Source organism: Phoca vitulina, unplaced genomic scaffold, assembly GCF_004348235.1.
Source record: "Phoca vitulina isolate PV1807 unplaced genomic scaffold, GSC_HSeal_1.0 scaffold65, whole genome shotgun sequence".
Classification (NCBI taxonomy): domain Eukaryota; kingdom Metazoa; phylum Chordata; class Mammalia; order Carnivora; family Phocidae; genus Phoca; species Phoca vitulina.
Window position 1 is genome coordinate 4,619,098 of NW_022589768.1, and position 26,241 is coordinate 4,645,338.

The window sequence follows — 26,241 nt, forward strand, 5'->3', positions numbered from 1 at the left end:
TCATTAAAAATTAGTGAGTTAGGGCGCCTGGGTGGCTCAGTTGGTTAAGCGACTGCCTTCGGCTCAGGTCATGATCCTGGAGTCCCGGGATCGAGTCCCGCATCGGGCTCCCTGCTTGGCAGGGAGTCTGCTTCTCCCTCTGACCCTCCTCCCTCTCATGCTCTCTGTCTCTCATTCTCTCTCAAATAAATAAATAAAATCTTTAAAAAAAAATTAGTGAGTTGGGTTTTTGGTGCACAAATCCCATTTTCTCTTAAGTTTAATGAAAGAGACAGCCTCCCTGAGTTTTATCACTCAGGGGTATTAGCACCATCAAGTCAGAAAATTGAGACCCAAACCCTGTCCCACACTACACTATTGATCTGCCAATAACCAGAATCCACACCCAACATAGCTCAGGGGATGAGAGGCAGAATCAGATCAGGAAAAAGAAGAGTCACACCTGGAAGAAACTGTATGCACTAGCTAATACACATTGTCAAAAACTATAGGGAACATTTATGGAAAAATTTTAAAGGCTGTTTGACCAAGATAGGTAGAATATAATTTTGCTTCAGGTGATATTTATTGATATGTTTGCTCACCAGAGATCTACATGTAATGCAGAAGCTCAAACAGCTAGATACAGTTTTTAATCATTGCAGGGTAGGGGGCGGATAATACAAATCTGGACCAAACATTGACCCATGCTAAATTATATTAAAAAGACCAAATATCCAAGAAAGCAGGAACTCACGGATCTCAGGAGAATAGAATGCTTTATTGGGTCCCTTGCATGCATCCAGCCCATCCATCCTCTCCCTGTCCTCCGACAGGACCCAGAAGGTGGTCTTGCTCCTTGCCACGAGAAATACATGGGTGAGGTTCTGCTGGCTTTCCTCTCTAGGCCTGGAATGCTGGTTGGGAGAGCTGCTGTGAAAATTAGCAGCCTGATCTCAGCAGCAGAGATAGATACAAGGAACAAAGTAGAGGAGTCATCACAATGGTCATGGGCATGGAAACCAGACCTCGAGCGGTGGCTAATCAACCACTGGGTCCCAGGAATGAAGACCAGACAGTCCCTAAGATATTACCTAGTTATAACCATAACTAAAGACTTCTGGTTGGGCAAACAGGTCTGTCTCAAGCTGCCAAGGTGGAGTCAAAATCTCCCACTAATTTCCAGACCTTCAATGGAGAGTAAGCCAAATATCTCTGAAGGGAAACCTTATTTTAACACTTAATGCATATCGTGAACCTTCCTTGGCCTTCCCTAAAGGGATCTGTGTCCATTTATCTGGGAACTATAGAAGGAAAAGAAAAATACCCAAACTTGGGGAGAGGAGTTCTGTAGGATAGCTTAGCTCCAAGCTAAGTCCAATTTCTGGGGGCAAAAGAAAAGCATGTGGTTTGCCAACCAATGGGGATAATTAATAGACCAAATTTGCACCACAGTAGACAGTGGAATCTCAAAGCCAACCCAGGATTATTTTGAGTGAATAGTTGAAATGGATATATTTTGAAGGAGACATCCCTCCCACAGTGGCACTCTGATGTGTGGGGTAAGAGTGACCCTAGTAGGATAGGACAAGCACAAGCCATTGGAACCCCCCTCCCTACCAAAATGGTAAATCAAAAGTAGAACCGTATTCCTGGGGGAAATGTAGAAATCAGTGTAACTATCAAAGACCTGAGAGTGAAGTCATAGTGATTCCTACCACAGCTCAGCTTGACCAGTGCAAAACACCAAGAAGTCTTTGGATCGCTGTAAGTTTTAAAAAGTGAAGTCTCCAACTGCAGGTGCTGTTCCAGAGATGGTCTTCTTGCTCAAGCAAATTCATCCAGCTCCTCACATTTGGTATGAATCCTTTGCTCTAGTGAATTCATTTTTTTCCTTCTATTTTGATGAACAAAGAACTTCAGGAAGAGTTCATCTTCAGCTGAATATCATAGCTGACCAGCTCTGTGCCACCACCTGGCCCACAGGGACACTGCCCTCACCACCACAGTGTTCCCTCACACTGACGGAATCATGCTGATAAAGCCTGGAGTCAGCAGTTTCCCTAGATGCCTTGATAAGACATATGTGAGTCAGAGGTGGGAGATAAATCATGTGAAAATGCAAAAAAAAAAGGGGGGGGGTTGGTAAATTCCTGGGGGTTGAGGGGTCTGATCAGGTCAGAATATTTCCTCCATAATGTAGAACAAATTACCGCATTTTTAATCCCTTACCACTAAGACCCAATTCAGGCAAAAATGTCATTTTAGGGCATCTTGTTCCAACCCATGTACTGACTGACCTAGAAGGCCACCAGCTTTGGGTTGGGCCGAGAGCAAGTGAAGGTTCTCCGGCTGGGAGAATGGTTCTCCTACCAGGCCCCATGACCTGACAGATCCAATGGTGCTTGAGGTGTCTGTCTGTCTGTGGCATATTGGGGAACTGTGTGGGGCCTGTTGCTAATGAAGTTTGTGGCAAGTCCTAATAAGAAAAGTATGGCGGGGAAACTCAGGGTTCAGAACCAAGTGATTCTCTGGCCAACAAGTAACTACCATCCTTTTGAGACATGGCGCTCTGGCTTGCCACTGTGCTCTGGAGGAGCCTAAATGCTTGGCTACAGCATAGCGGGGGGCCATGCTGCCCCCCATGAACCGGGCTTATCTGATCCACCCAGCCATAGTGAGCCATGGCCAAAAGCACTCCATCTTCAAGGGGAGGCTCCAGATAGGTCTCTGAAGGCACAGGTAGGCCATGGGTGTGAATTCCTCACTCACTCTTCCATGCTCCCTCCTCCTGACCTGCGGCTGAGCCTCCCCTGAGTCTACACCTATCACTTCAAGAGGGCAGGAATCTGTCTCGATCACTATGGGCCCTTCATCTGGATTTGGATTTGCTTTCCTTATCCATCATGCCTCCCACCATCAATATCCGTGGACTTATCAAATGCTGTAAACATCACTGTGGCATCCCCACATAGGGCATCCAACCAAAGAATGCATTCTACAGCAGAAGTGAAGTAATGGGTTGATGCCTAAGGCATTCACTCATCTGGTCAGGATCCCAGCAGTCCAGGAGCAGTCAGCTTGATAATATGGTGAGATGGTTTGCTGAAAACTCAGTGAGGGCACCAGCTGAGAAACACCACCTTGAGAGGTTGGGTCCGACCCGCAGGATATAGCACAAGCTCGGAACTGACATGCATCTCCTGGCGTTCGTTTGCCCTCACAGGCTCGGAAGCAGGCGGAGAGGGGCGAGCTATCCTTCCATCTCAGTGCCTTCCACACACCTGAGGGTTGGGACCAGGCTGGTGTAGAGGTTTTAGTCTCCAAGGAGACACATCCTCAAAATGTCATAGTAATACGTGAGTTGGAAGCTGAGGCACACCCGGCTGTTTCGGGCTCCTTATAGCTCTGAGTGACACACAGCGAGAGGTCATGGAGTAGTAGGATGGTTAACCCTATCGAGGGAAAATCTGATTGCTGCTGCTTGGAAGCGGGCAGGGCAGGGCCACTGAGGAGCCGGACTTCAGGACGGAAACTTGGGGTCACTCCAACAGGCAGAGAATCCCTAGTCAGAAATACTAGGTCTCATGACCTGTTCTGGAAATGGACTCCAGCGTTTACCGGTGCTTCATTTCTTGCTGGGGTCAAGAATGTTGGTTGAAGATGGTTAATTTTACTCCCCAGGTTGCAGAATTTCAAAATGGGATTGTGATAGAAGGGGGAAGAGTGTCACTCGTGACACTGGACTTTGGAGAATGGTAGCCCCTGGACTTAGTCATTGGACGTGACTTTGAATGGTCTCCCCAAGCAGAGTGGAATTTACTCTTGGTTGTATGTGGGAGAGTCGTAATACATCAGGTGGGAAGAACAGTGTGTGTGTGTGTGGGTGGGGGTGGGGGAGTGTTTCTGCTGTTGCCACCAAGTCCTTTTCTACCCTCCCCCTCTCCACCATTCTTCTGGAAAGAATCCCGGTCCTTTGGAAAACTGCCTCTGTCCCACTCCAGAGTGCCCTGAGCTCTAGGACAGGAATTTGAATCTCGAGTGAAGGGAGTCCCAGTGGCTGGTTGGGTGGATCAGCCCATAGCAGCAGCTTCCGGAATGCAAGCTCTGGAGCACCACTGGCTCCCACCATCTCAAGCCCAATCGTTCAGCTCTTCCTTTGGCTCTGGGAGCTGCCCCAACACCCTTCCCATGAACCCTTTTGCCTTGCTGAAGTGGGTCTGAGTCCATTTCTGTTGCTCAAAGCCCAAGAAACCTAATGGAAAGTCTCTTCTGAGGCCACCTCATGTATCTGTGCCTCCCACAGCTGTCAACTCGGGGTCTGGCATGAAGGAGGTGCTCAGCATATGTCTGCTGAATGGACAGATGAATGAATGGATAATATCCCAACTCCCAGTTCACCAAGGCAGTCTGGATCTGCAGACTGGGGCACATGAGGGCAAGAGGAAAAAGTGGGGAGAGTCCCCTGAGCACAAGAGGAGGTAGAGAAGTCAGAAATGTCAAAACGGAGGGGCATACATGTCAGGCAAGGGAAGTTGTGGCATGGGGTTGTTGGGGAGTAAGAAGCCTCTGCAGCGTGGGAAGCAGGAAAGGGCCAGTGAGCAGCTGGCAGGCAGAGGCTGGTTGTCCCCGGGGCCGGCCTTGGGGCAGTGGAGACAGCCAGAGATGCTGGACATTTCCCCAGAGCCTCCAGCTCTGCTCTTCCTTCCTGGGTTCCTTCCTTTGTGTTCCTCTCCCAAGTGAAGGAACAATTCCAAAGACCTAAGTCCCCAGATCCCCATCAGCCCAGCCGGGCAAGCAGCCCAGACTGTCGCTGTGGTCACAAAGGCTGAGACTGAATGTCCATCCAGGAGCCCAAGCCTGGATTCATTATTGCAGTGGGCCCGGGGGCTGTAAGGCGCCCTTGGAGAACCTGCCTGGGGAGAGGGGGCCCTGACCCCATACACCTACAACCATACCAGATGAGGGCGAGCAGGGCACACAGTGGCTGCCTTTATTGCATTCCAAGGGGAGCTGGCTAGCACCAGGCCCATCCCTTCCCAGGCCACCAGGAGGGGCTCTCAGGAAGGCCCCGGGGTGCTGGGCGGAGCACAGCAATTCCCTGGGAGCCCATACGTGAAGCCCCAGAGCTGGAGCCCCGGGATCAAGAGCTAATGGCTGGGGCAGGCGTCCTACTTCCCAGGCACAGGGACGCCCTCAGCCCAGCCTGTGGGTGGACTGCATCCTTCCTCCAACTCCCCAGTGCACTCCCCTTCGGAGACCAGCCCTAGCCCTCCATCCCTGGTCTAGAGGGGATGTGAACTTCACTGTGACTGCACATCTTTCCAGGACGGAGCACAAGGTCCCTCCGAGTCAACGCCTGCCCTCTGGCCGCAGCTGCTGACACAACGCTCATGCCGCCTCTCCCGCAGGGGCAGAGGGCCTGGGAGAGGCAGGGGAGGCGCGGACTGGTGGGCAGGGTGCGGAATCGGGCTGGGGAAGTGCCTGGGCAAGGGGACAAGCAGAGAGGCAGCGAAGGAAAGGCAGCAGGCTGCCAGGCAGCTGGAAGCTAGGGATGGGAGATGCGGGGGCAAAGGAGCGCGGGAAGCAGGTGAGTGAGTGCCTGAGTGCTGGGGGAAGGAAGGGCATGAACACGCATCACCAAAGACCACCGCACAAGAACAAGACAGGCTCTGGAAGTGTCCTGAGCCCCATCTGGGCTCAGTGACAGGTTAGTTGCAGGACGCGCTGGGAGGCACGAGGCCAAGTAGCTGGAAGGAGAAGGCTCCCTGAGAGTCACCAGGCCAGACACAGCGCAGGACACCCAGAGCCCCAAGGACAGGGAGAGGTCAGGGCCAAGCAAAAGTAAAGGGTAACCACTGGCCGGTGTGCCCCCCAGAGTACGACATTCACGGCAGGGTCTGGTGGGGCGGGGGGCTGGGTGCGGAGCTCATGCAGAGGACTCGGGGAGCCTCCAGCAGTGGCCAGTGTAAACTTCAAGGAGGGCCTAGGCCACCAGGCACGTGGGGGTGGGGCGTGGGAGCCCCGGCTGACAGTGGCACCAGGAGAAGCCCCCCGGGTGCCACCATGCACAAAAGCCGTCTGATGAGGAGTGGATTGAGGAGAGGCTGCTCAGAGAGGCCCCCTTCGTGGCGCCTCCTCAGCGCACCTTCTCTGGTTAGTTCCGTAGTTCTGGAGTCTCCATCGCCTCGAGCTGCTTCCTTGTTGGTCTGCTGCTGGGTGGAGGCCCCCAGCCTCCCGTGGGGGCTACCGCAGGCCCTGGGCCTTGCAGCCGCCCTCTTGGGTAGGAGGCTGTCCCAGCAACTGGGTGGCGAGTGCCTCTGAGGCCGGAGGGGTGGCCTTGGAGCTTGGAGTACTCTTCCGGGTGCCCAGGGGACTGGGGAGGCCTTTCTTCTGGGGCTGAGGACTCAGCTGGCCGCCCTTCCTGCCAGTGGATGGACTCTTGGAGCCTTTGGCCTTGCCTTGAGGGTGAGCAGCCTCAGGGCCCTTGAGGGGTTTGAGCCCCAGCATCTCACAGAAGGGGTTGCACTGGTGGGAGGAGGCAAACTGGTCCAGCAGGGCAGGGAAACAGCTCTCCTTGAGGCCTTGGTATCTGCATCCAAACAGTGAGAGCTGAGCGGGAGTCCACCCAGAGGGAGAGCCCTGGGGGGCCTACGGTGGGGTGGCCATGGCCAGGGTGTTATGCCCCATCCTTCCGGGGGTGCTGGGGAGTCCAGCTGGGTACTACCTCAGGTAGCAGCACCCCAAACCTGAATTCTACCCCAAAGCCCCATTACACGGTGGTGCAGGAATTCAGCACGTCCACATCCTCTGGTGTGAGGGTGATCTGCCTTGTTAGTACAAATTAGAGCAGACTCGGCGTCCCCATTTTACTCCCAGGGCCTTTGCTCATCTGCATCGTGATGAGCCTTCTCAAGCCAGAAGGACGAGGAGCCCAGAGGTGCAGATGATCCTATGTGGGGGCATCGATACTGCTGGTCCAGACCTGGCGTCAGGGGCACGGTGGGTGGAGGTCAGCGGCCCCCGGGACGTGGCTACACGGCCACCGGTGCCCCAGACCCCATCTGGCCACAGGCCCAGAACCTTGAGGAGGGAGACCCAGAAGAACTTGGATAATTTTACACCCCGAGAAGATTCTCAGAGGGCCTTCTGGCCCCGAGAGCTACTCACCCTCGCAGTTTGGTAGCAATCTGCACATCGGTCATCTTCCAATCCACCCCTGGAAAGAGACAAAGCTGGAAGCTGGGGCAGCCTGGGTCAGTTCCAGGGCCCCCACCTCTCCAAAACAGGTATATCGCTGGACGGGAGCGTGCCAGGGTTCAGGGCACGTCCTCACTTCCGGCCAGGCTCACACGCAGTGTGGGCATCTCACTATTGTTAGTAGTAATAAGACCCCCTTTTGCAGGTGAGGAGACAGGCTCAGAGGTCAGGGGCCGGAGCAAGGTCACATTCATCCATTCACTTGCTAACTGCACACTGACCATGTGCAGTGGCCACTGTGAGTCAAAGTACAAGTTCAGGTCTTGCGCCTAGATCCCAGCCCCCTCCAGCTGTGCAATCCTGCTCTACTGGCGACATTAGGCCACAGGCTGGGCTGGCCGCTGACTTTGAGCTGGCATCTGCTCCTTCCTCTCCAGGCAAGGGAGAGCAGGTAGCAATGTGGACGTAAACCAGGCTGGACCAGCAGAAAAGTAACAGTGGGGAAGACTGGCTTCTACCTACTCACACAGGCAGCAAGCCCGCGCCCCAAGAAGCCGAGACCAGGTGACGGTGTTGGGAGAACAGAGCCAGGCAAAAAGGGCCCTGGGGGACTGGCCTCTCCAGCCTGGCTGGTCTGCCCCGGCATCCCAGCATCCACACATTAGAGGGGGAGCCTCTCCCCACTTTCAAACCATCCTGTCACATCCTTCTGGGGGCTTGCCTTTCGCGACCAGGGCTCAGCGCCGGGTACGACGGATGAGAGTCGGGCACACGTGGACCGATGTCAGCCCCGGCCCTTCCGAGCTGCTAAGAGCTACAAGAACCACCTCTAGTCCTCAGCTCTCAGAGGCGGGTAATGCAGGGTGGGTGAGAGGCTCACGGGGTGTGCAGGGCTCTAGCTTAGTGTCTGAGGCATAGTGGTCGAGCAGTTAGACGTTAGTCCCTGTCATTTCTCTCTCGGGGGTGCCACCTTCCACCCTACACCCCAGTAACCATGGCCCCCTACGTTTGCACAGAATTTTAGTTTGCAGAAGCGCTCACAGCCATGGCCTCACTCAGTCCTCCCAGCCAGTCTGAGAGGTAGGGAAGAGACAGTCACTCCATGGGAGGGAAAGTGTGGCCAGGCTCAGAGAGATTGTGGAAATCACCCTGCCTGAGCTTTGGCTTTCTCCTGGGTCTCCAGAGACCAGCCGGAAAGCCCTGAGACATAGACGAAAGCCGGATTTCTTTGCGTCCCAGGTCTTTCTACTGCATCACATTATCCTCTCATTCTAGAAACTGGTGTACTTATCACAGCCTCTTGAGGACAGTGAGGATTCCCGATTCACCTTTTTACCTTCCCAATAGTGGCTAAATGTTGGACAGATGGAGTCAACCAACAGAAAGAATGACAAAGGCTTAACGTGCTACCAGCTCCCCATCAATATACGGAGTTACATATACCACATTTATTGTGCCACTCAACCCCAACGAGAAGCACATTTAAGCCAGTTTTCTATCTCTGGCCCTTGGCTTTCTCACTGATTCACATCGGGGACCAGATATGGTGATGGGTGATACTCCCAGCATTCTTCTCCTCCCACTGTAGAGAAACTCTCCTTTCCTCTCCCCTGCCCGGTTCTGGCTAGAGGGCAGCCTGGGAAGGACTGGGCAGAGAAAGGAGGATTTGTGCTTGCTGGCCTTTGTTGGGGGGAGGTCTGAGGAATGGGAGAGACAGAAATAAGAGGAAGCCACAGGGACTAAGTTGGTTCACATAATAAAAAGCTAACAAAAGTGGAAGGAGGAGGATGTAGAGGAAGAGAAGGAGAGGAAGGAGAGGGAAGCGGAGTGGGGGGGAGGAGGAGAAGAAGGGAGAAGGGAGAAAGGGGGAGGGGCAGATGGGGGGAGGAAGAGGAGAAGGATGAGGGGAGGGAGAGGAGGATGTAGAGGAAGAGAAGGGGAAGAGAGGGAAGAGAGGAAGGAGGAGGAGAAAGGGAAGAAGAGAGAAGGAGGGGAAGGGGAGAGGAGGAGGGAGAGGAAGAAGAAGAGGGAGGGGAGGGGGAGGAAGGGGAAGGGAGGGAAGGAAGGAGGAGGAGAAGGGGGAAGAGGGGGAGGAGAGGAAGAGGAGGGGGAGATGGGGAGGAAGGAGAGGAGGGAGAAGGGGCAGTAAAGCTGGGGCGCTAGGACGGAAGGGAGAGTTTGGGAAGTATGGAGAGAGAGAAAGTCGAGAGCAGAGCTGCCAGGAAGGGAGGAAGGGAGATTTTGAAAAGATTTTGGCTGTGGCTGTTTAATTAGCTCCCATGTCATGTTCTTTGAACTAAATTCCTTCTTAACTGTAACTGGAGCCCAGAATGTGCTCCTGCGGATGCCACGGCAGTTCTAGGTGAGGCCACCGAGGCCGGCGTGTGTTAGTGGCACCTGCCCGGTCTCTTTGACCTGGTCCCGGGGTGGGGGGGGCAATGCTCCGCACGCCCTCATGCACGCGCATCCACACCCGCGCAGCCCCCTACCTGCCAAATCGGTGACAAGGAAGCTGCCATTCGTCCACAGGTACAGCCAGTGCTGGAAGGTCTGGCACTTCTGCCGGACCTCGGAGCTGCAGGATGCGTCCGGAGCGGCCGCGCAGGCCCCCTCCCGAGAACAGTAAGGCTGCAGGGGCTGGCCCAGGTCCTCCTCCAGGGTCGCATAGGGGATATTGTTGGCAGGCCGGTAGATGAGGTACAGTGGGAGGATCCTAAACACAGTTCCACACCGCTGTGAACAGAAGTGCGGCCCCAGAGAGCCCCTCCCTCCACCGCAACTCCACACTCTTGGGTTGGGAAGGAGGGTCCTTCCAAGAATGGAATTCTCAGCTCTGGGACCGAAGGACAGAGACGGAGGCCAGCTCTGCTCTGAGCTCAGGAAAGGGAATGAGGCCATGGGCTTCAGGGTCCTGTCCATGCCCTGAGCTCAGTGGGATTCGAAATGCATGGTGCTATAGCCCCAGGAGAACCCTGAGCTTGAGTGAGGGACCCAGACCAGGACGCGGCCAACAGAAAGGAACACCTCTAGAGAGGATGCTCCATGCCAACCAGACCCCAGGGTTCAAGAGTCAGAGTTCAGGTCTCAACATGGAAACAGCAACCATTTACAGCTGACTCCTACAAAAACCTACACAGACACCTACTGCCCGCAGGAGTCCCGAGCAGCTGGCCTGGAGATTTACCCCACCCCCTATCACCTTCAGAGAGTCCCGGCATCCAGCCACCCGCAGACAAGGAACTAAGGGGTGGGGAACTGGGGTGGGTGGGGGGAGACCCAAGAGCAGGGCAGAGGCTTTTCTAAATTGGGCGGTTAATCTTGAGGTCTTTATTTCTAAATTTTGTGGGACCATTGAGCCGAGCATGGGGTTAGCTGTGGGCCGTAACTCAGGATGCCCCTGACGGACCCTGAAATCACTGTTCTGGGCAGAAGCTCGAGTCAGCAGGTCTGCACACCGCGTGCCCCGCTTCGTGTGCACTTACTCGGGTACCTCCCCAAAGCCAGGGGCTGCCTGGGCTTCGGCCGCAAAGATCTTGCAGTACTCCCGACTCATGTTCTGGATCTTGCATCCCTGTGGGTTAAAGAGAACCAAGTCTGGTCAGCAAGGGTGCTTCGTCGCTCTCCATCATGTCCGGCTCTAAGCGGGAGGGCCATCTGCCAGGGGACTGCAGGGGGTATTCCAGCCCTGGGAAAGGTGGCGTTCACTCCTTCCCTGCTCCCTGCTCTGCACCTGAGTTTTCTCATTTGCAAAACAAGAGGCTGTGGGCTTGTTTTCAAAGTGGTTTCCAAATTGTGTTCCCTGGAGCCCAGGAGGCAGTGTCCCCAGGGCCGGGCTGTGGGGAGCAAGGGAGACACCGGGCGGCCCACCCCACCCAGTCACTCTCCGTTCATCTCACGCAGAGGCTCCCTGCAAGGTATGGGTGAAGGCAACGAGAAAGGTTTCTGCTACAAAAATATGGTTTGAAAACTATGGCCCCACATAGCCAAGCTCTTCTCGAGACCCGTCCCAGGAACCTCATGAGGTTGACGCAGTGGCCTCTGCCTCCAGCCGGACCCAAGCTGGGGAAGGGAAGGAGGTGACAGTAGAAGGAGGGACCGGGGATGGGACACTGTACCTGAATGGTGACGTCGTAGTTTCTGCCCAGGAGAGAGGTCTCGCTGCTGGGTCCAAACACAAGCAGGCTGGACACCTTGATGATGCACGTGCGGCCTGACTCGAAGATGGGCTCCAGCCCGTAGATGACCTTGGCCTGGGAGGCCTTCCGAAGGCCATACCCATGTCCAGCCCCTCGTAGCTCCTCGCTCACCAGGCGCCCAAAGAGCTTGTCCCCCCAGCAGCCAGAGTCAGCCAGACCCTTAGCAAACACCATGGGGGTCATCTCAATCTCCTCTCCAACTGCAAGGGAACAGGGAAGATGTGGAAAACTAGAAGTTGCTGCCCCACCGAGGTGGGTCTGTCGGGCAGGGAGAGCCAGAACAGTCTCCCACCCGCCACTCTGGCGCGCTCACTTGCGCCCATGACTGCTCTTTGGGGGTCCGTACACTGCGGGGCCCAAACCAGCCCGTGAGCTCCCGAGGGTGGATCTGTGCCGAACACAACCCCCACTGTTTAACAGTGCTTGAGTGTGCCCGGCACAGAGCAAGGACAAGGTCAGTGTCTGCACAAGGCACGGCTTTTCCGTGGAAGCGGCAATCCATGCATGGATTTTGTTTGGGAATTAGGTGTTTTGATCAAATGAATAAATATCTCCATCTCAACCAACATGTTTGACCGAAACAGTCTGCAGGACCAATCCAGTAGCATGAGCTGCCCCAGTGCTCAGACTGTGATCCCTACAAGCCATTTCCCTGTCAAGGGACCCCAAGCTCCCTAAAGAACCGGCTGATTCTAGGTCTCAGGCAGGAAGTGGACTCGATGGACCTAAAACATCCTGCCTGACCAGAGAGCAAAGAAGCCACTTTTAAAAAACCCCTGAGGCTTGTCAGAAGGACGCAGGAGCCAACTTTCTGAAGGGGCTTCCACGGGCCCAAATCAATCATCCCAACCAAAAAGAATGATTTCTACAATGTGGCGAACATATCAAATATGTTTTAAAAATTACATTCTTAATTGTGTTTGGAAAAAACTCAGTCCTCCCTCCCCACACACAAAAAAACCCCAAACCTCATTGGTGACCTTTGGAGGATGCTAGGACACCAACTCAGGGCAACGAAAGGACCATTTCTTCTTTACAAAAGAAACTCAATGGATGAATGAAGAAATGACAGAATTAAAATACTCCAGTTGTAAACCCTAATGAAATCGTGGATTCAGGCAATAACTGGTAGCTGCTAAAACCTCTAGGTAACAAGTATCAGATACAGTTTTTAAACTTTTTCAAAGATAGGGCAGAAAACAACTGAATGAATGCAGGGGTCAATCTTAATGTTACTAGAGTAAAACAGTCAGACATTAATTGTGTGCTTCTAGATGGGATGCTAAGGGGTAGACAGAGCACACCTGTGAGGTGTTCTTGCCCACCGCCCCCCCCCCCGAAAGAATTGCACCTGAATCTGACCAAGCCTCTCGATCGGATTACCAGTCTAGGAGAAGCACGTGAGAAGGGGAACATGTTAAATGGGGTTAAATCAACAAAGTCTAGAGTGTAAGAAATCCTATCTATCAAGTGACTTCAACAAATAAAAAGGGAAAACAGTGAACAAGAACAGTTATGTATTAGAGAGACTTAAGATCGATCTGCCCAAAGCAATGAGTGGTTCCTAATCCAAGTAAACCAACCCTTACGAGACAATTGAAATGCGACTGTGTTTGAGCACATTAAAGAACTACTGCTAAGGGTTTAGGTGTGAGGTTCTATTTGATATCGATTACACTGGACAACTGATCAAAAGGCACTAGTTGAATGACTGAGTGATTAAATGAGCGAATGAATGAATGAACGCATTAGTTGGCAGTGAGGCTCTAAAAATTTATCACGAGCTGCCTTCACGGCCCTAATCCTCAGTGTATCTCCTACAGAAGGAGCACAGCCTCTTGCTCTAATGTTCGGGGAAATGCCTTATAATCACCAGAGACCTCCTGAAGATGCAGTTTTTCTGGGTCCCTTTCCCCCGAAGTTGTGATTAAGGGTATCTACAGCAGGGCCCTAGAAACCGCATTTTTAGCAAGCTTGCCGTGGGGATCGGAGGCAGGAACCCACAGAGCACGGTGAGAAACTCCAGGAAGGGAGCTGGCAGGGTCAGGCAGGCTCTAGCGGCCAGGCCTGCCCTTGGTCAAGGGCTCCAACATGGGCCAAGGGCACGAGGCTGAATTAACCTCTTGTGGAAGGGCCCCTTGGCCACTCCTTCCCCCACGATCTTCGGAAATAGCAGTCCTCCCCATCCTCCATCCCGAGCCCTATCCTAAACAAGGAGGCCAAGGGTAGCTGGGTGTGGAGGTAAACATGGTATTTGGAATGGATAAAGTAGGTCCTCCCCGAGGATGGCAGGGGTAGGGATGAAGGCCCACCCGCTCCTCCCCCAGACAGGCATCATACCTTCACCCTCTTCTCTGGAGATGAATCCTGACAACACTGTGGGGGAGAAAAAGAAGAGGAGGCAGTTGTCCTCAGGCTGGCCTGGCCTGGAGAAAGCACCCTCCCCGCGGAGACGAGCGCGGCCCTCCCTCAGGAGCCAGGCCCTCCCTCAGAAGCCAGGCTGGGCAGAGAGCGCAGGAGGGGAGCACACTCACCCTCGGGGCTGAGGCAGAAGTCGGTAGCGGCCGAGCCGTGCTCGTTGTGGATGGTGCATCGATACACGCCGCAGTCGACGGGGGACGCCTGCACGATGGCCAAGGCTGCCGGCCCCTCATCCCCGGCACTGCAGAGAGGGGAGACCCCCCCCGGTGAGGGCCATTGCCATGCACAGCCCAGGGCCGGACTGTGGCCCTGAGGATCGTGACACCCTGTCCTCAGAGGCTGCTGTGGACCCCGGCTCCGAGAGCGCAGGCAGGGGCGAGTAGTCCTGTGGTCAAGGGCTGGTCCTGGATCACACAGGTCTGGCTGGCCATCCTGACACTCCCTGGCTGTGGGACCCTGGCAAGTGATTTAATACCTCCGAGCCTCCACTTTCTCCTCTCTACTGAGGAAATACTAGAATCTCCTCCTAGGGTGACCGTGAGCATTACGTGATAGATGGGATAGAGCCACAGTGGGAGGACTATGGCCCACATTCTCATCGCTGTACCAAGGGAGCCAGGCAGGTGGACGTGGCATCCGGCTGGCTTACCTCCTGCCCACCTCGCCCACTGGGCGCCGATCCTTGGCCCACGTCAAGACTGAGTCACTAAGAATGTTGAAAAACTGGCACCAGAGCTTCAGGCTGCCCGAGGCGTCAGGAAACTGCTCCACCCGAATCTTCCGGATCACCTGTGGGGCTGAGAGCAGGGGCCCAGTTAAGAGGGACAAGCCACTTCCCTGCCATCTTGTGCCCCTCACCCTGGCCCCACCCCTGCTTCCCTGGGTGTCCCTGGTGGGACAGGTTGAGAGGAAACAGGATTCAAGCCTGCCCACAAACCCACTGCTTCCGGGCCGCCAGCCGCGTCCCACCTGTTTCTCTGAGGCGTTTGCTTTGACTCCAAAGCACACATCGTAGCTGGAAGGCCCCACTCCTGTGTCCCCCACCCCGGGCCTGGGACAGCCTCAGAGCCCAGGGCAGACGGCAGCTGCACTTGTGGGGAGCCCAGCATAATGTATATAATTGTTGAATCACTATGAAACTAATGTAACACTGGGTTACATTATATCATATTGTATTACGTTATATCGTATTATCTATGTGTATACATCATATTAGAGATATACGTTATATTACATTACTATATATTATATTACAACTATACTCAAATAAAAAAATTTAAAAACAAAAAATCCACAAGAGACGAAACGCATAAATGGGAAGAAGAAACAGCACCACAAATTACCAGAATCAGAAATTCCCGAGGTCATGTCAGAACCTTCAGATATTAAATGGATCGCAGAGGATGCTATGGCAAATATCACCCTATTTGTTTTTTAGATGGTGTATTTTTACATTTTACATTTTTAGATGTATTTGTTTTATAGATGAAAAGGGAGAATTCACTGGATGGTATTGGCTAGGAAAGCCCACCCAAGAAGAAACAGATAACACCAATGACCTTACATCTATTAAACGAACTGAGTTCCCTAAAGACAACAAAGAAAACACAACAACAAAACATAAAGCTTCTCCTCAAATAAAATGCAAGGCTCTTGTGGCGAGAGAGAGAGAGAGAACTTCAGTTTGGGTTCTAGGCCCTAACTCGAGGAACCTGTGTCTGGATCCCGACCCTCCTGCTCTGTACTCGGGGGACACGTCTGTGCAGAGGGGACGGTGGGGACGAAGGCACTAGACGTAGGACACTAGGGAAGCCAGCCCCGCGCTCAGGACCTGATTTCTTCCATCCTGCCTCAGCCTCAGCGGGACACAGTTGGTACTCTTCCCAATCCCGAGTGGCAGAGCCAGGACAAGAACTAGCCCTCTGGCTGCACAGCCTGGGGGGTCATTCCAGGAGAATGCGTAGGAGGGACTCTGCAAACCCCTCATGGGCGTGTGCGCCCCGAGTGTGCAACCCTCTCCCCGTGAGGCCCTCCCCCGCCCTCCCCATTGCTCACCTTTTAGCAGGTCTTTGGCTTTCTTGGATTTGGCCCAAGTGTCCTGCTTGCCTTCATCCAGGGCCTGCTCTGCGTCCACGCTGCTGGCCTTGGGGCCGGAGCCCGGGTCTCCTGCTGCCGGCTCGTCCTCTGCCCGCGGCACCTCCAACAGGCCTGCCTTTCTACCCTGGGTCGGGGAGCGTTTCTCCCGCCCCGGGGTCCCCGGGGACCCGGGTGCAAGGCCCTTCCTGAGCCCCCGAGGGGAAACTGTGGGGCTCTCCTTTTCTTCAGCCTTGGCTGCCTCCCCGTCTCCTCCTGCTCTGACCTTGGGGAGGAATCTCTTCCTCCGGGCCCCCAGAGCCAGCTCCTCAGGTGTGGCTGCGGGGAGGCCTGTCGGGGCCTCCTCCTCTCGGAAGGGTTCCTGGGCCCTTCTGTCTGCTGAGAGTGGTCCCTGACCAGAGGCCGTCTGCCCACCCGCCTCCTCCAGAGACCCTCGCACGCTGCTCTCCTGGGAGGCCCCCGAGCGCCCAGGCCCCTCGGGGGAAACCTCGCCCTCGCCCTCACTGGATCCTTCTGATGGGAGCCCAGGGCCCTCCTCCTCGCCTACCACGATGGCAGGGACAGTGAGCGTGCTGGGGCCAGCGCCCCGGGCTAGAGCCAGGGCCTGGCGGCCAGCCTGCACCTCCCGATCCAGGAGGCCGGTGAGGCGGCGGGAGGTGCGGGGGCTCAGCAGCACGCTCTGCGCGCTCTGCACTAGATGGTTGTTCTCCACGCGCTCCAGGATGCGCCGGGACGTCCGCGGACTCAGACCAGCCACTTCCACAGTGGGGGCCAGAGTGGCTGAGGACACCGGAGCCCCAGGGGCGGCTCCCTCCTGGGACTCCGCCCCCCCGCCCCCCGTCTCTGTGCTGGAGAGCTTCAGCAGCAGGAGCAGGTAGTTCTTCAGGGAGTCTATGAGGCCAGGGTCACAGCTCCGGGGGCCCGGGGGCCCCCCCTCCACATCCGGCCCTCGGGCACAGGCCCCCGCGCTGTCGGCTGACGTGGCTGCTGGTGGGTGACTCTGGGTGGGGGTCCCTGGCCCCAGGTGCAGTGGGGGGGCCGACCTCAGCAAGGCCTGGTCCTCGGAGGGCGGGAAGGCGGCAGCCCTCGTGTGCTGAGAGGCCGGAGTGCTGGGCAGTGCGTCCCGTGAGCTCTGGGTCAGGCCCGGCCCGGGAGGAGAGGGCACAGTAGGCACCTCTGGGTCCCAGCCAGCTGGAGGACAGCCACCCAGATCCATGCACGGCACTTCCCTCGGCTGCTCCTCCTTGGGCCGTGGGATCGGGCCATCCTCCGGCTTGTCCTTGACCGGACCCGACCACTCGGGCCCTCCCCGCTGCTCCAGACCACCCTGGGGAGGCCGCTGCACTGGGAGTGTGCGGCTGCCTGCCGGGGCACCCAGCAGGGCTGCCTCGTAGCTCCCAGGGGCTGTGACTGCCGCCCCCTCAGATCTGAGCACGAAACCAGGTTCTTCCGGGACAGAGGGCCCTTCAGGGGTCTGCTCAAAACACTCAATAATCTGAGGAGACTGAGGACCCTCTGAAGGGGGGCATTTGGGGGCTCTGGACTGTGGGCTGAGGCTGGTCACGGAGCCCTTCTCTGACTGACCTTTTATGGCTGTGGGTATGCTCCCCTCTGACCGTGTCCCTTTTTCTTCCTGGATCCTTCTGTCTTCCTGCGTCCTCTTGCCTGTCTGTGTCCTTTCCACCTGTGTCCCTGCCCTTCCCTGTGCCACCGCATCCTCCTGGGAACTCCTGGCTGACGCTGGCCTCTCACTTTCTTGTGGCACAATGTCCACCTGAGTCTTCCTATCTGCCTGTGTCCTCTGGGTTGTTTGTGGCCTGTCTCCCTGGGTCCTCCCATCCACTTGCATCTTCCCATCTGCCTCCGTATTCTTCCTGCCTCCAGGTTTCTGGTCAGCAGATGTCCTCTGATCTTCCTGGGTGTCTGTATCCATGGGCTCGATGACGCCCTGGCTTCTGGAGTTGCTGCGACCAGCAGAGACCGCCTCGGCGCTGTTGCCGGCCACCACGGTAGGAGCCAGGTTTGCCTGGGATTCCGGGACCTGAGAACACACAGACAAAAGCAAGCACTTGGCTACATGAGACTTAGGATCTCTTTCAACCTGGCATCCCAGCCTCCTCTGACCTCATCCAGACGTGCCCTAATGGGAATCCTGCCACCTGGTTTTCCAGGCCTGCTAGGGGTTGGGAGGCAAAGGACGTGTGACAAAGGCCCAAGCCCACCCATCCCAATCCCTGATCCCAGAGTCTAGACCAAGGAATATCCAGAATCCAGGTCTAGCTCCGGCCCTTCCCACCTCTCCCTGAAGAAACCCTGCCTTTCCTGAAAGACCCCTCACCCCTGTTATTTGGAGAAGAGTGTCCTCTCTCCAGGGCTTCTGAGCAAATTAATCTGTCCCTCTTTTTTGGCACTAACTGACACCAGATAGAATTATGGGCAAAATGGGAGAGAGCCGAAGGGTCTCCTGACAATGGCCTCCATGACAGCATCTGCCATTAACGTTGAGCGAGTGGTAGTAATATGACACCATCCAAACAGAGAAGGTTAAAGTAATTAGGAACGCCACCTGTGCTGGAAAAATCAACAAAACATTATACTATTACCCTTTTGAACACCCACTATCTGCAAAGCACTCTGCTAGGCCCCTATGTATGGTGCACACACTACCTCACTTACTCCTCACAGTATGAAATAGTTGTGAGCGTTCTCTCCATTTTAGAGATAAGAACACCGGGGCACACCGGAAGAGTGTGCAACTCTTGATCTCGGGGGTTGTGGGTTCAAGCCCCACACCGGGTGTAGAGATTATGTAAAAATGAAAATCTTTAAAAACATTTTTTTAAAAAAGTAAACCTTAGAGATAAGAACACACCGATGGCCGAAAGAGAAATGTGATTATCCACCGACAGTAAGTGGTAGAGGTTAGTTCAGAAGCCAGGTGTCTAATTTCAAATCCCAGGCTCCCAGCTGTGAGCGGAGAATGCCTCCCAGTCAAATATAATTAAAGGATTTCCGGTCTAAACATGGGGGCACAAGAGACAAGTTGCCTCTTTTCCTCCCAAATATAATCAAAGCCAACAAAGTAAACAAGAAAAAAAAAATTATAAACTTCATCATGAGTGAAACCGGAGGCATATAAAATCTACAGTCTCAAAAAAAAAAAGAAGAAGAACAGAAAAGAAAAACCGAGCAAGGGCTGCCTCAAGCAGATAGCTGAGCCACTGGGAGGCTGTTTGGGAACAAAAGCTGTGGGGAGAAAAGAAACCGTGAAAACAGCTTGGGCAGATGAAGAGCGAAGAGTTCCACGGATCTCAGAGCGTGGCCGCAAAACACAGTTACGGTAGAGACAGGACTCATCCTGGTGTGATGAACCCACAAAGTCCCCCTCCAAGGAGAGCTGTGGGATCGTGGAAAGCTGGGTGGGAATCACACAGAAGACGCTCAAGGTTGACATCCAGCTGGTGCAGGCAGAGGAGAGTGGAATGGCCCAGCGGGAGCACATCTCAGAAAATGCCAGCAAAAACATGCTACTGAAGAAACTTCTTGAAAATCTCTAAGCTTAGGAAGATGGTTTTTTGAACATATGCGGACTTAGGGAATATTGTTCCCACGAGCCCCGCTTGAGAAAACTACTAGAGAACATACTCCGGTCCACCAAAAGATGATTAGGGAAACCACAGCAAAATTCATGCTTAGCATTAAATATATTATTAATTATATAATCGAGACTAGAACCAAAGGGGTTTAGAGTGGCAGAGCAAAATGTCAGCGTTCTAGGCCCTGAGCAGGCAGAAATGATACAACTCGTACAAAAAGGGGAAGGAGGAAGAAGGTGACAAGTGGAGTAAGTTCCTTGAGTCTATCACCTATATAAGCCAGGAACCAAAGATTTAATCAAAGCTGAAAAACTAGGTAATAGAAATACAGGATATCTAACTATACAGAGATAATCACCTAGAAATAAGAGGTGGGGCTAATATGAGATGGAAAATGACAGGGAAAAAGAGTAGTGGAAACACTTTATCATAGCTCGTCATAAGAAATTAAGACCCTGAACAGAGGAAATGCTTAATGGTATCATATAAAATATAAAATATATATTATACATTACCACATACAAATATCTCTAGTTATCAGAAGAACCACACACAAAACCAAAGGAAACAGATCACATAAAGAAAGACTTTAAAATATATATAATTAAACTACATATGAATTAAGTATAGAATTTAAAGTTACTGAATATGGAATTTTGAATGAATGATACCATTCATTCAAATATGTGAAAAATAAGAGTGTGGTGATGCTCAGAAGCCATCAAATAAAAGTCTGACTGGCCAAGGAATTACAGTAAAAATGCTCCTCCAATTTCTCTGACCACCAGTAAGATACTAACAGACAAAAACCCCTTGGAGCCAACAAACAGAGATTAGGGATAACGTTAGAACCTTCTGTTAACTCCTGGTATTCTAGGATTAGGAAGCATTAACATGGGCATGAAATCTATAAATTTACAAAGAAAATGCTGACTTTGCACAATACTCATGAGAACAGAGATTTTTTGCTTTTTTTTTTTTTAAGATTTTATTTTTAAGTCATCTCAACACCCAACATGGGGCTCAAATTCACTGAGATCAAGAGTCACACGCTCTAGAGACTGAGCCGGCCATGCACCCCTAGAGCCTTTGATTAAAGCTATCTTCTCTCCCACGTCCCCAAGCCTGATCAGTCCCTGAGTCCTATCGAACCTACTTCCTCGGTGTCTCAATCCCCATTCCCTTCTCTGTCTCCACTGCCAACCGCCTAAACCACACTGCCAACAATTCTGTCTCGCCTGGACTACTTTAAAGCCTCCTGACCTATATTCATGACTCTAGTCTTTGCCTCTGAGCAACACTTACCCTCCCTGCAGCCCAAGTGGTCTTAGCAAAATACAAATCTGATTGTGACACTCCCCTGCTTAAAAACCTCTCCAGGGCTCATCATCATTTACAGGATAAAGCCTAAAAGCCTGAGCCTAAAGGAGCAAAAGGTTTAAGAACACTGCTGGCCAGGGTATGGGGAAACAGGTTGTCAGCACCGCCCCTATGGATGGTGATTTAGCATCATTTAATAAAACTAAAAACACTTATATTCTTTGACCCAAGAGTTCCATTATGAGGAATTTGTCCTACAGATAGATTTCCATGTGTAAATGGACTTATAGACAAGGATTTTCACTGCAGCACAGTTTATAACAGCAAGAGACCAGAAATTACCTAAATTCCATCAACAGAACTGACCCAGTGAATTACGGTACATCCAAATTCCAAATAAATAAAATAAATATCCAAATAGGAACGCAAGGTGTGGATAGAAAGTACAATACGCAGCATTTGTGTGGCAAATATACAGACGCACCCTTATTTTTAAATGCAGGAAAAACAGTTCTGGAAGTATGCCCAAAAAACCAGTTCTGGCACCTGACTTCAGGAAGAGAAACTGGGTTGGGGGTGATGCAGTTGAGGAACACAATATTCTCCATATACCTTTTCTACTTTTTAAATTTTATACCATGTGCACATGACACATATCCAACAATTTTCAATTTAAAGTGAAAATAAATAAATCAAACTCATGTGATCAACGAAGCCCACCCTTCAGCAAGGGTCCCAGATCTCTCTTCCCAGGTTCACCTCTTGGGTCCCTCTGCCCAACACCACTAAGTTACTGTAGTGACCACTGTGCTATTTTATTACTACTTGGTGTGTTTTCTCTTTGCTGGACAGTCTCAGCCTTCTTGCTCACCTGAAAGACTCCTTCTCATCCTTGAAGACCTCACTTAAGTTTCTTCTCTTCTTGGAAGACTTCTGAGTCTCCTCCTCCACCCTCCCCCCAAAACATTAGTGGCTTCCTACCCTATGCACCCACGGTGAATGTACCTAATTGTATCGGGATACCCTCATTCTGTGTGGTCGTTGTTTGTTTCATGCATGTGGCACCTGCTAATGTGTAAACTCTTCCTCTCCGAAGAGGTGGACCCAGCAGAGACCCAAGGTTAGAGGTGGTGCTGCGTAACTATATGGTGAATGATCAGTTGAATGATCTGTACACTTCTGTAAAGGCTGACCTCTCTAAACACTGTGGTGTGTGTGTGTGTGTGTGTGTGTGTGTGTGCGTGTGCGTCTACATCTGGAACTGTGTGGAGATATGAGAAGGACTGCCATGTATTTCTTTAAAATAACCATGCTGTGAGCAGGGGTGAACCCAGCTGGCTCTGTGTGAGCTTTTTCACTACAAAGAAAAGCAGTAGGTTTAATTTTCCATCCTGACTTAACACCTCTTCCTCATAAATTCTCAGAGATTAAGGATGCAGTGTGATTCACCTCTGCACCCTGCACAGGCCCAAGCACATAGGAGATTCCAGGAATCAACTCCTGATTGACAAGTATTATTGCTTCTAACCCTCAAGGTGGGACATAGTCCTGGAGTGCTGGTTTCGGGAAGCAGGGACAAAACCAGGAGCTTAACAGGAATGGCGAGGGCAGTGTCTGGGACCTGGAATCTCCTTCCTCTGAAACTCAGACTGAGGGCTGATACTGAGGCTTTAACATCTTTAAATGTTTGGTAGAATTGCCAGTAAAACTATCTGGCCTGAAAGATTTCCTTTTTGGATGATTTTTAGCTACAAACTTTATTTCTGTAACAATTATATAGGATTATTCAAGTTATCTTATCTCATTATTTGCAGGAGTCTGGTAGTTTGTAGTTTTTAAAGAATTGGTCTATTTCATCTAAGTTGTTGAACTACAGGCACAGTTTTTTATAATGGACCTTTATTATCCTTTTAATACTTGCAGGATCTCTAGTGATATCACCCTTCATTCCTTTTCAAAAAATCTTTTTTCTAAAGATGTATTTATTTTAGAGAGATTGAAAGAGAGAGAGGGAGAGAGCATGAGTGGGGGGAGGGGCAGAGGGAGAGAATCTTCAAGCAGACTCCCCACTGAGTGCAGAGCCAGACACGGGGCTTGATCCCATGACCCATGAGTTCATGACCTGAGCCGAGACCAAGAATCAGACATCCACTGACTGAGCCACCCAGGTGCCCCTAAAAATCTTTATTGAGGTATAATTGACAAAGACTGTATAATTTAAGGTGTACAACTTGATGTTTTGAGATACCTACATATTGTGAAATGATCACCACGATCAAGCCCTTCTTTCATCCTTAATGCTGGTCATTTGTGTCTTCTCTCATTTTTTTTCTGAGTCTTGCTAGAGGTTCATCAATATTACTGGTTTTCTTCAAATAACCAGATTTCAGTTTAATTTGTTTTCCCCATAGTTTTTCTGTTTTCAATGTCATTGTTTACTGCTCTTTTTTTTTAATTATGTTCAGTTAGCCAACATATAGTACATCATTAGTTTTTGATGTAGTGTTCAATGATTTATTAGTTGCATATAACATCCAATGCTCTTTTCTTTATTATTTCCTTCCTTCTCCTTGTTTTGGGTTTATTTAGCTCTTCCTTTTCCAGTGTCTCAACATGGGAGCTTAGATTATTGACTTCAGACCTTTCTTCTTTTCTAATATAAATATTTTAATGCCAAAAATTTTCCTCAAAATATTGATTTTCCTCAAAATACTAATTTATGCAAACTTTTGATGTGTTGTATTTTCATTTTCATTCAGTTAAAAATATTTTCCAGTTGCCCTTATGGGGCATGAGAGCGTGTCATAAATTTTTTAAAGTGTTTGGAGACTTTCCTGTTATCTTTCTTTTTTTTTTTTTTTTTTTAAGATTTTATTTATTTATTTGAGACAGAGAGAATGAGAGAGAGAGAGCACATGAGAGGGGGGAGGGTCAGAGGGAGAAGCAGGCTCCCTGCCGAGCAGGGAGCCCGATGCGGGACTCGATCCAGGGACTCCAGGATCATGACCTGAGCCGAAGGCAGTCGCTTAACCAACTGAGCCACCCAGGCGCCCCTTTCCTGTTATCTTTCTGTCATTGATCTGTTGTATAAGTCCATTTTGGTCAGAAAACAAACTTTGTATGATTTCAATTATTTTTTATTTGTTAAGGTTTGTTTATGACCCAGGATATGATCTATTTTGGTGAATGTTTTATACGCACTTGAAAAGAACAAGTATTCTGTTGTTGTTGTTGTTGTTGTTGTCGTTGTTGTTGTTGTTACATGGAGTATCCCATGCATGTGTTAGACCCAGTCGGTTGATAATGCTGTTCAGGTCTTTTCTATTCTTATTCTTACTCATTTTCAGTCTATTAGCTCAAGACATTACTGACAGAATGTTAAAGTCTCCAACTATAATGGCTTATTTGTCTGTTTCTCCTTCCAGTTCTTCATATATTTTGAAGCTGAATTGTTAGAGGCAAACACATTTTTTTATTATGTTTTATTGAGCAGACCCTTTTCTCATTATTTAATTCACTATTTTGCCCTGGTAATTTTCTTGGAACTGGAGTCTACATTGTCTGAAATTAATATGCTCACTCCAGTTTTCAATTGATTAGTGTTTGCACAGTGTATATTTTCTATCACTTTACTTTTTACCTACCTATAATACTATAGTTTAAGTCAATTTCTTGTAAAAAGCACAGAGTTGCGAATGTTTTTTGATCCATTCTCACAATCTCTGTCTCTTATTTGTGTGTTTAGACCACTTATATTTAATATAATTATATGTTTGCATTTAGGTCAATTATTTTATTATTTGTTTTCTATTTCTTTCCTCTGTTTTTCTGTCCTCTGTTGCCCCTATCCTGTCTTCTTTTAGATTATTTGAACATTTTTAGTATTCCACTTTAATTTATATATTGTGATTTTTACTATATTTCCTCATATAGTTGTTGCTCTAAGGGTTACAATATATATACTTAACTTCCCACAGTCTATTTGGAATCAATATTTAACTCTTCAAGTGAAATATAGTCATTTTATCACCATATAGATCCTTTTATTCTCTCCCTTTTATGTTGCATGTTTACCCAGATATTTACCATTTCTGTAGTTCTTCCTTCATTCCTCATGATACAAGTTCCCTTCTGGTATCATTTCCCTTCTACAGGTAAAACGTACTTTAGCAATCTTTCAGAACAGGTCTACCAGTGATTTATTCTCTTAGTTTTATTGGGTAATGTCTTTATTTCACCTTCAATACTGAAAGACATTTTTGCTGAATGTAGACTTAGCGATTAAAAGATATTTTCTTTTAGCAGGTCTATTATTCCACTTCCTTTTGACCTCCATTGTTTCTAATGTGAAATCTGCAGTCATTTGAATCATTGTTTCCTTATAATGTGTTGTTTTTCACTGACTACTTTCAAGATTTTTGTGTTGTCTTTGGGTCTCAGCAATTTGATTATCGCTTCTTGGCATGGAATTCTGCAGGCATATCTTATTTGGGATTTGCTGAACTTCTTGTCTGTAGGTTTGTGTCTTTTGCCAGTTTGGGAAGTGTTCAGCCATTATTTATTCAGGTATTTTTTCTGTACCACACGCTTCTCTCTTTGTGGGTCTCCAATAACACAAACATTATATGTTTTGATATTATACCACAGGTCCCTGAAGCTCTGTTTATTTCTCTTTCCTATCTTTTTATTTTCCCTCTCTGTTATTCAAGTTGCAGAATTTCTATTGACCTATCTTCAAGTTCACTGACATTTTCTTGCCATCTTCATTCTGCTATTGTGCCCAGCCAGAAAGTGTTTTTATTTCAATTATTGTATTTTTCAGTTCTGAAAATAAAATTTGGTTCTTTATATCTTGTATTTCTTTGCAGAGATTTTCTATGTTTCCATTTATTTCCTGTGTTTACCCTTACATTTTGTCACATTTTTATTTTTTTAAAGATTTTATTTATTTATTTATTTATTTATTTATTTATTTATTTGACAGAGAGAGACACAGCGAGAGAGGGAACACAAGCAGGAGAAGTGGGAGAAGGAGAAGCAGGCTTCCCATGGAGCAGGGAGCCTGATGCGGGGCTCAATCCCAAGACCCTGGGATCATGACCTGAGCCAAAGGCAGATGCTTAATGAATAAGCCACCCAGGCACCCACATTTTGTCACATTTTTATAGTTGCTGACATTAATTGAGATAATTCCAACATCTCTGCCATCCTGACACTGGCATTCTTTAACTGTTTTTTCCCATGCAAGTTGAGATTTCCTGATTTTTCATATGCCAAGTTACTTTTATTGTATCCTAGACATTTTGAATATCATGAGACCCTGGTTCTTATATAAATCCAAGGGTGATGTTAATGTTTGTGTCTTAGCAGACAATCTACTTGGTTGTGTTCAGGCTGCAAGTTCCATTCAGCCTGTTGAGATTGTAGTTTCAATG

The 26,241-nt window shown here is 50.3% G+C and overlaps 1 protein-coding gene across 1 annotated transcript in view; it reads right to left on the bottom strand.

Moving 5' to 3' along the window:
• Positions 1-335: 335 nt before the first annotated feature.
• The window catches only part of ALPK3 (alpha kinase 3), a 53,728-nt gene continuing 27,822 nt past the window's right edge, over positions 336-26,241 (bottom strand). The window contains exons 6-14 of the mRNA XM_032392016.1: positions 15,852-17,931; positions 14,446-14,593; positions 13,910-14,037; positions 13,716-13,751; positions 11,295-11,575; positions 10,662-10,750; positions 9,669-9,892; positions 7,150-7,198; positions 336-6,571 (exon numbers count right to left, since the gene is read on the bottom strand). Of these exons, the coding sequence (XP_032247907.1) occupies positions 6,226-6,571; positions 7,150-7,198; positions 9,669-9,892; positions 10,662-10,750; positions 11,295-11,575; positions 13,716-13,751; positions 13,910-14,037; positions 14,446-14,593; positions 15,852-17,931 (3,381 nt within the window). The 3' untranslated portion in view covers positions 336-6,225. The remainder of the gene's footprint in view (positions 6,572-7,149; positions 7,199-9,668; positions 9,893-10,661; positions 10,751-11,294; positions 11,576-13,715; positions 13,752-13,909; positions 14,038-14,445; positions 14,594-15,851; positions 17,932-26,241) is intronic.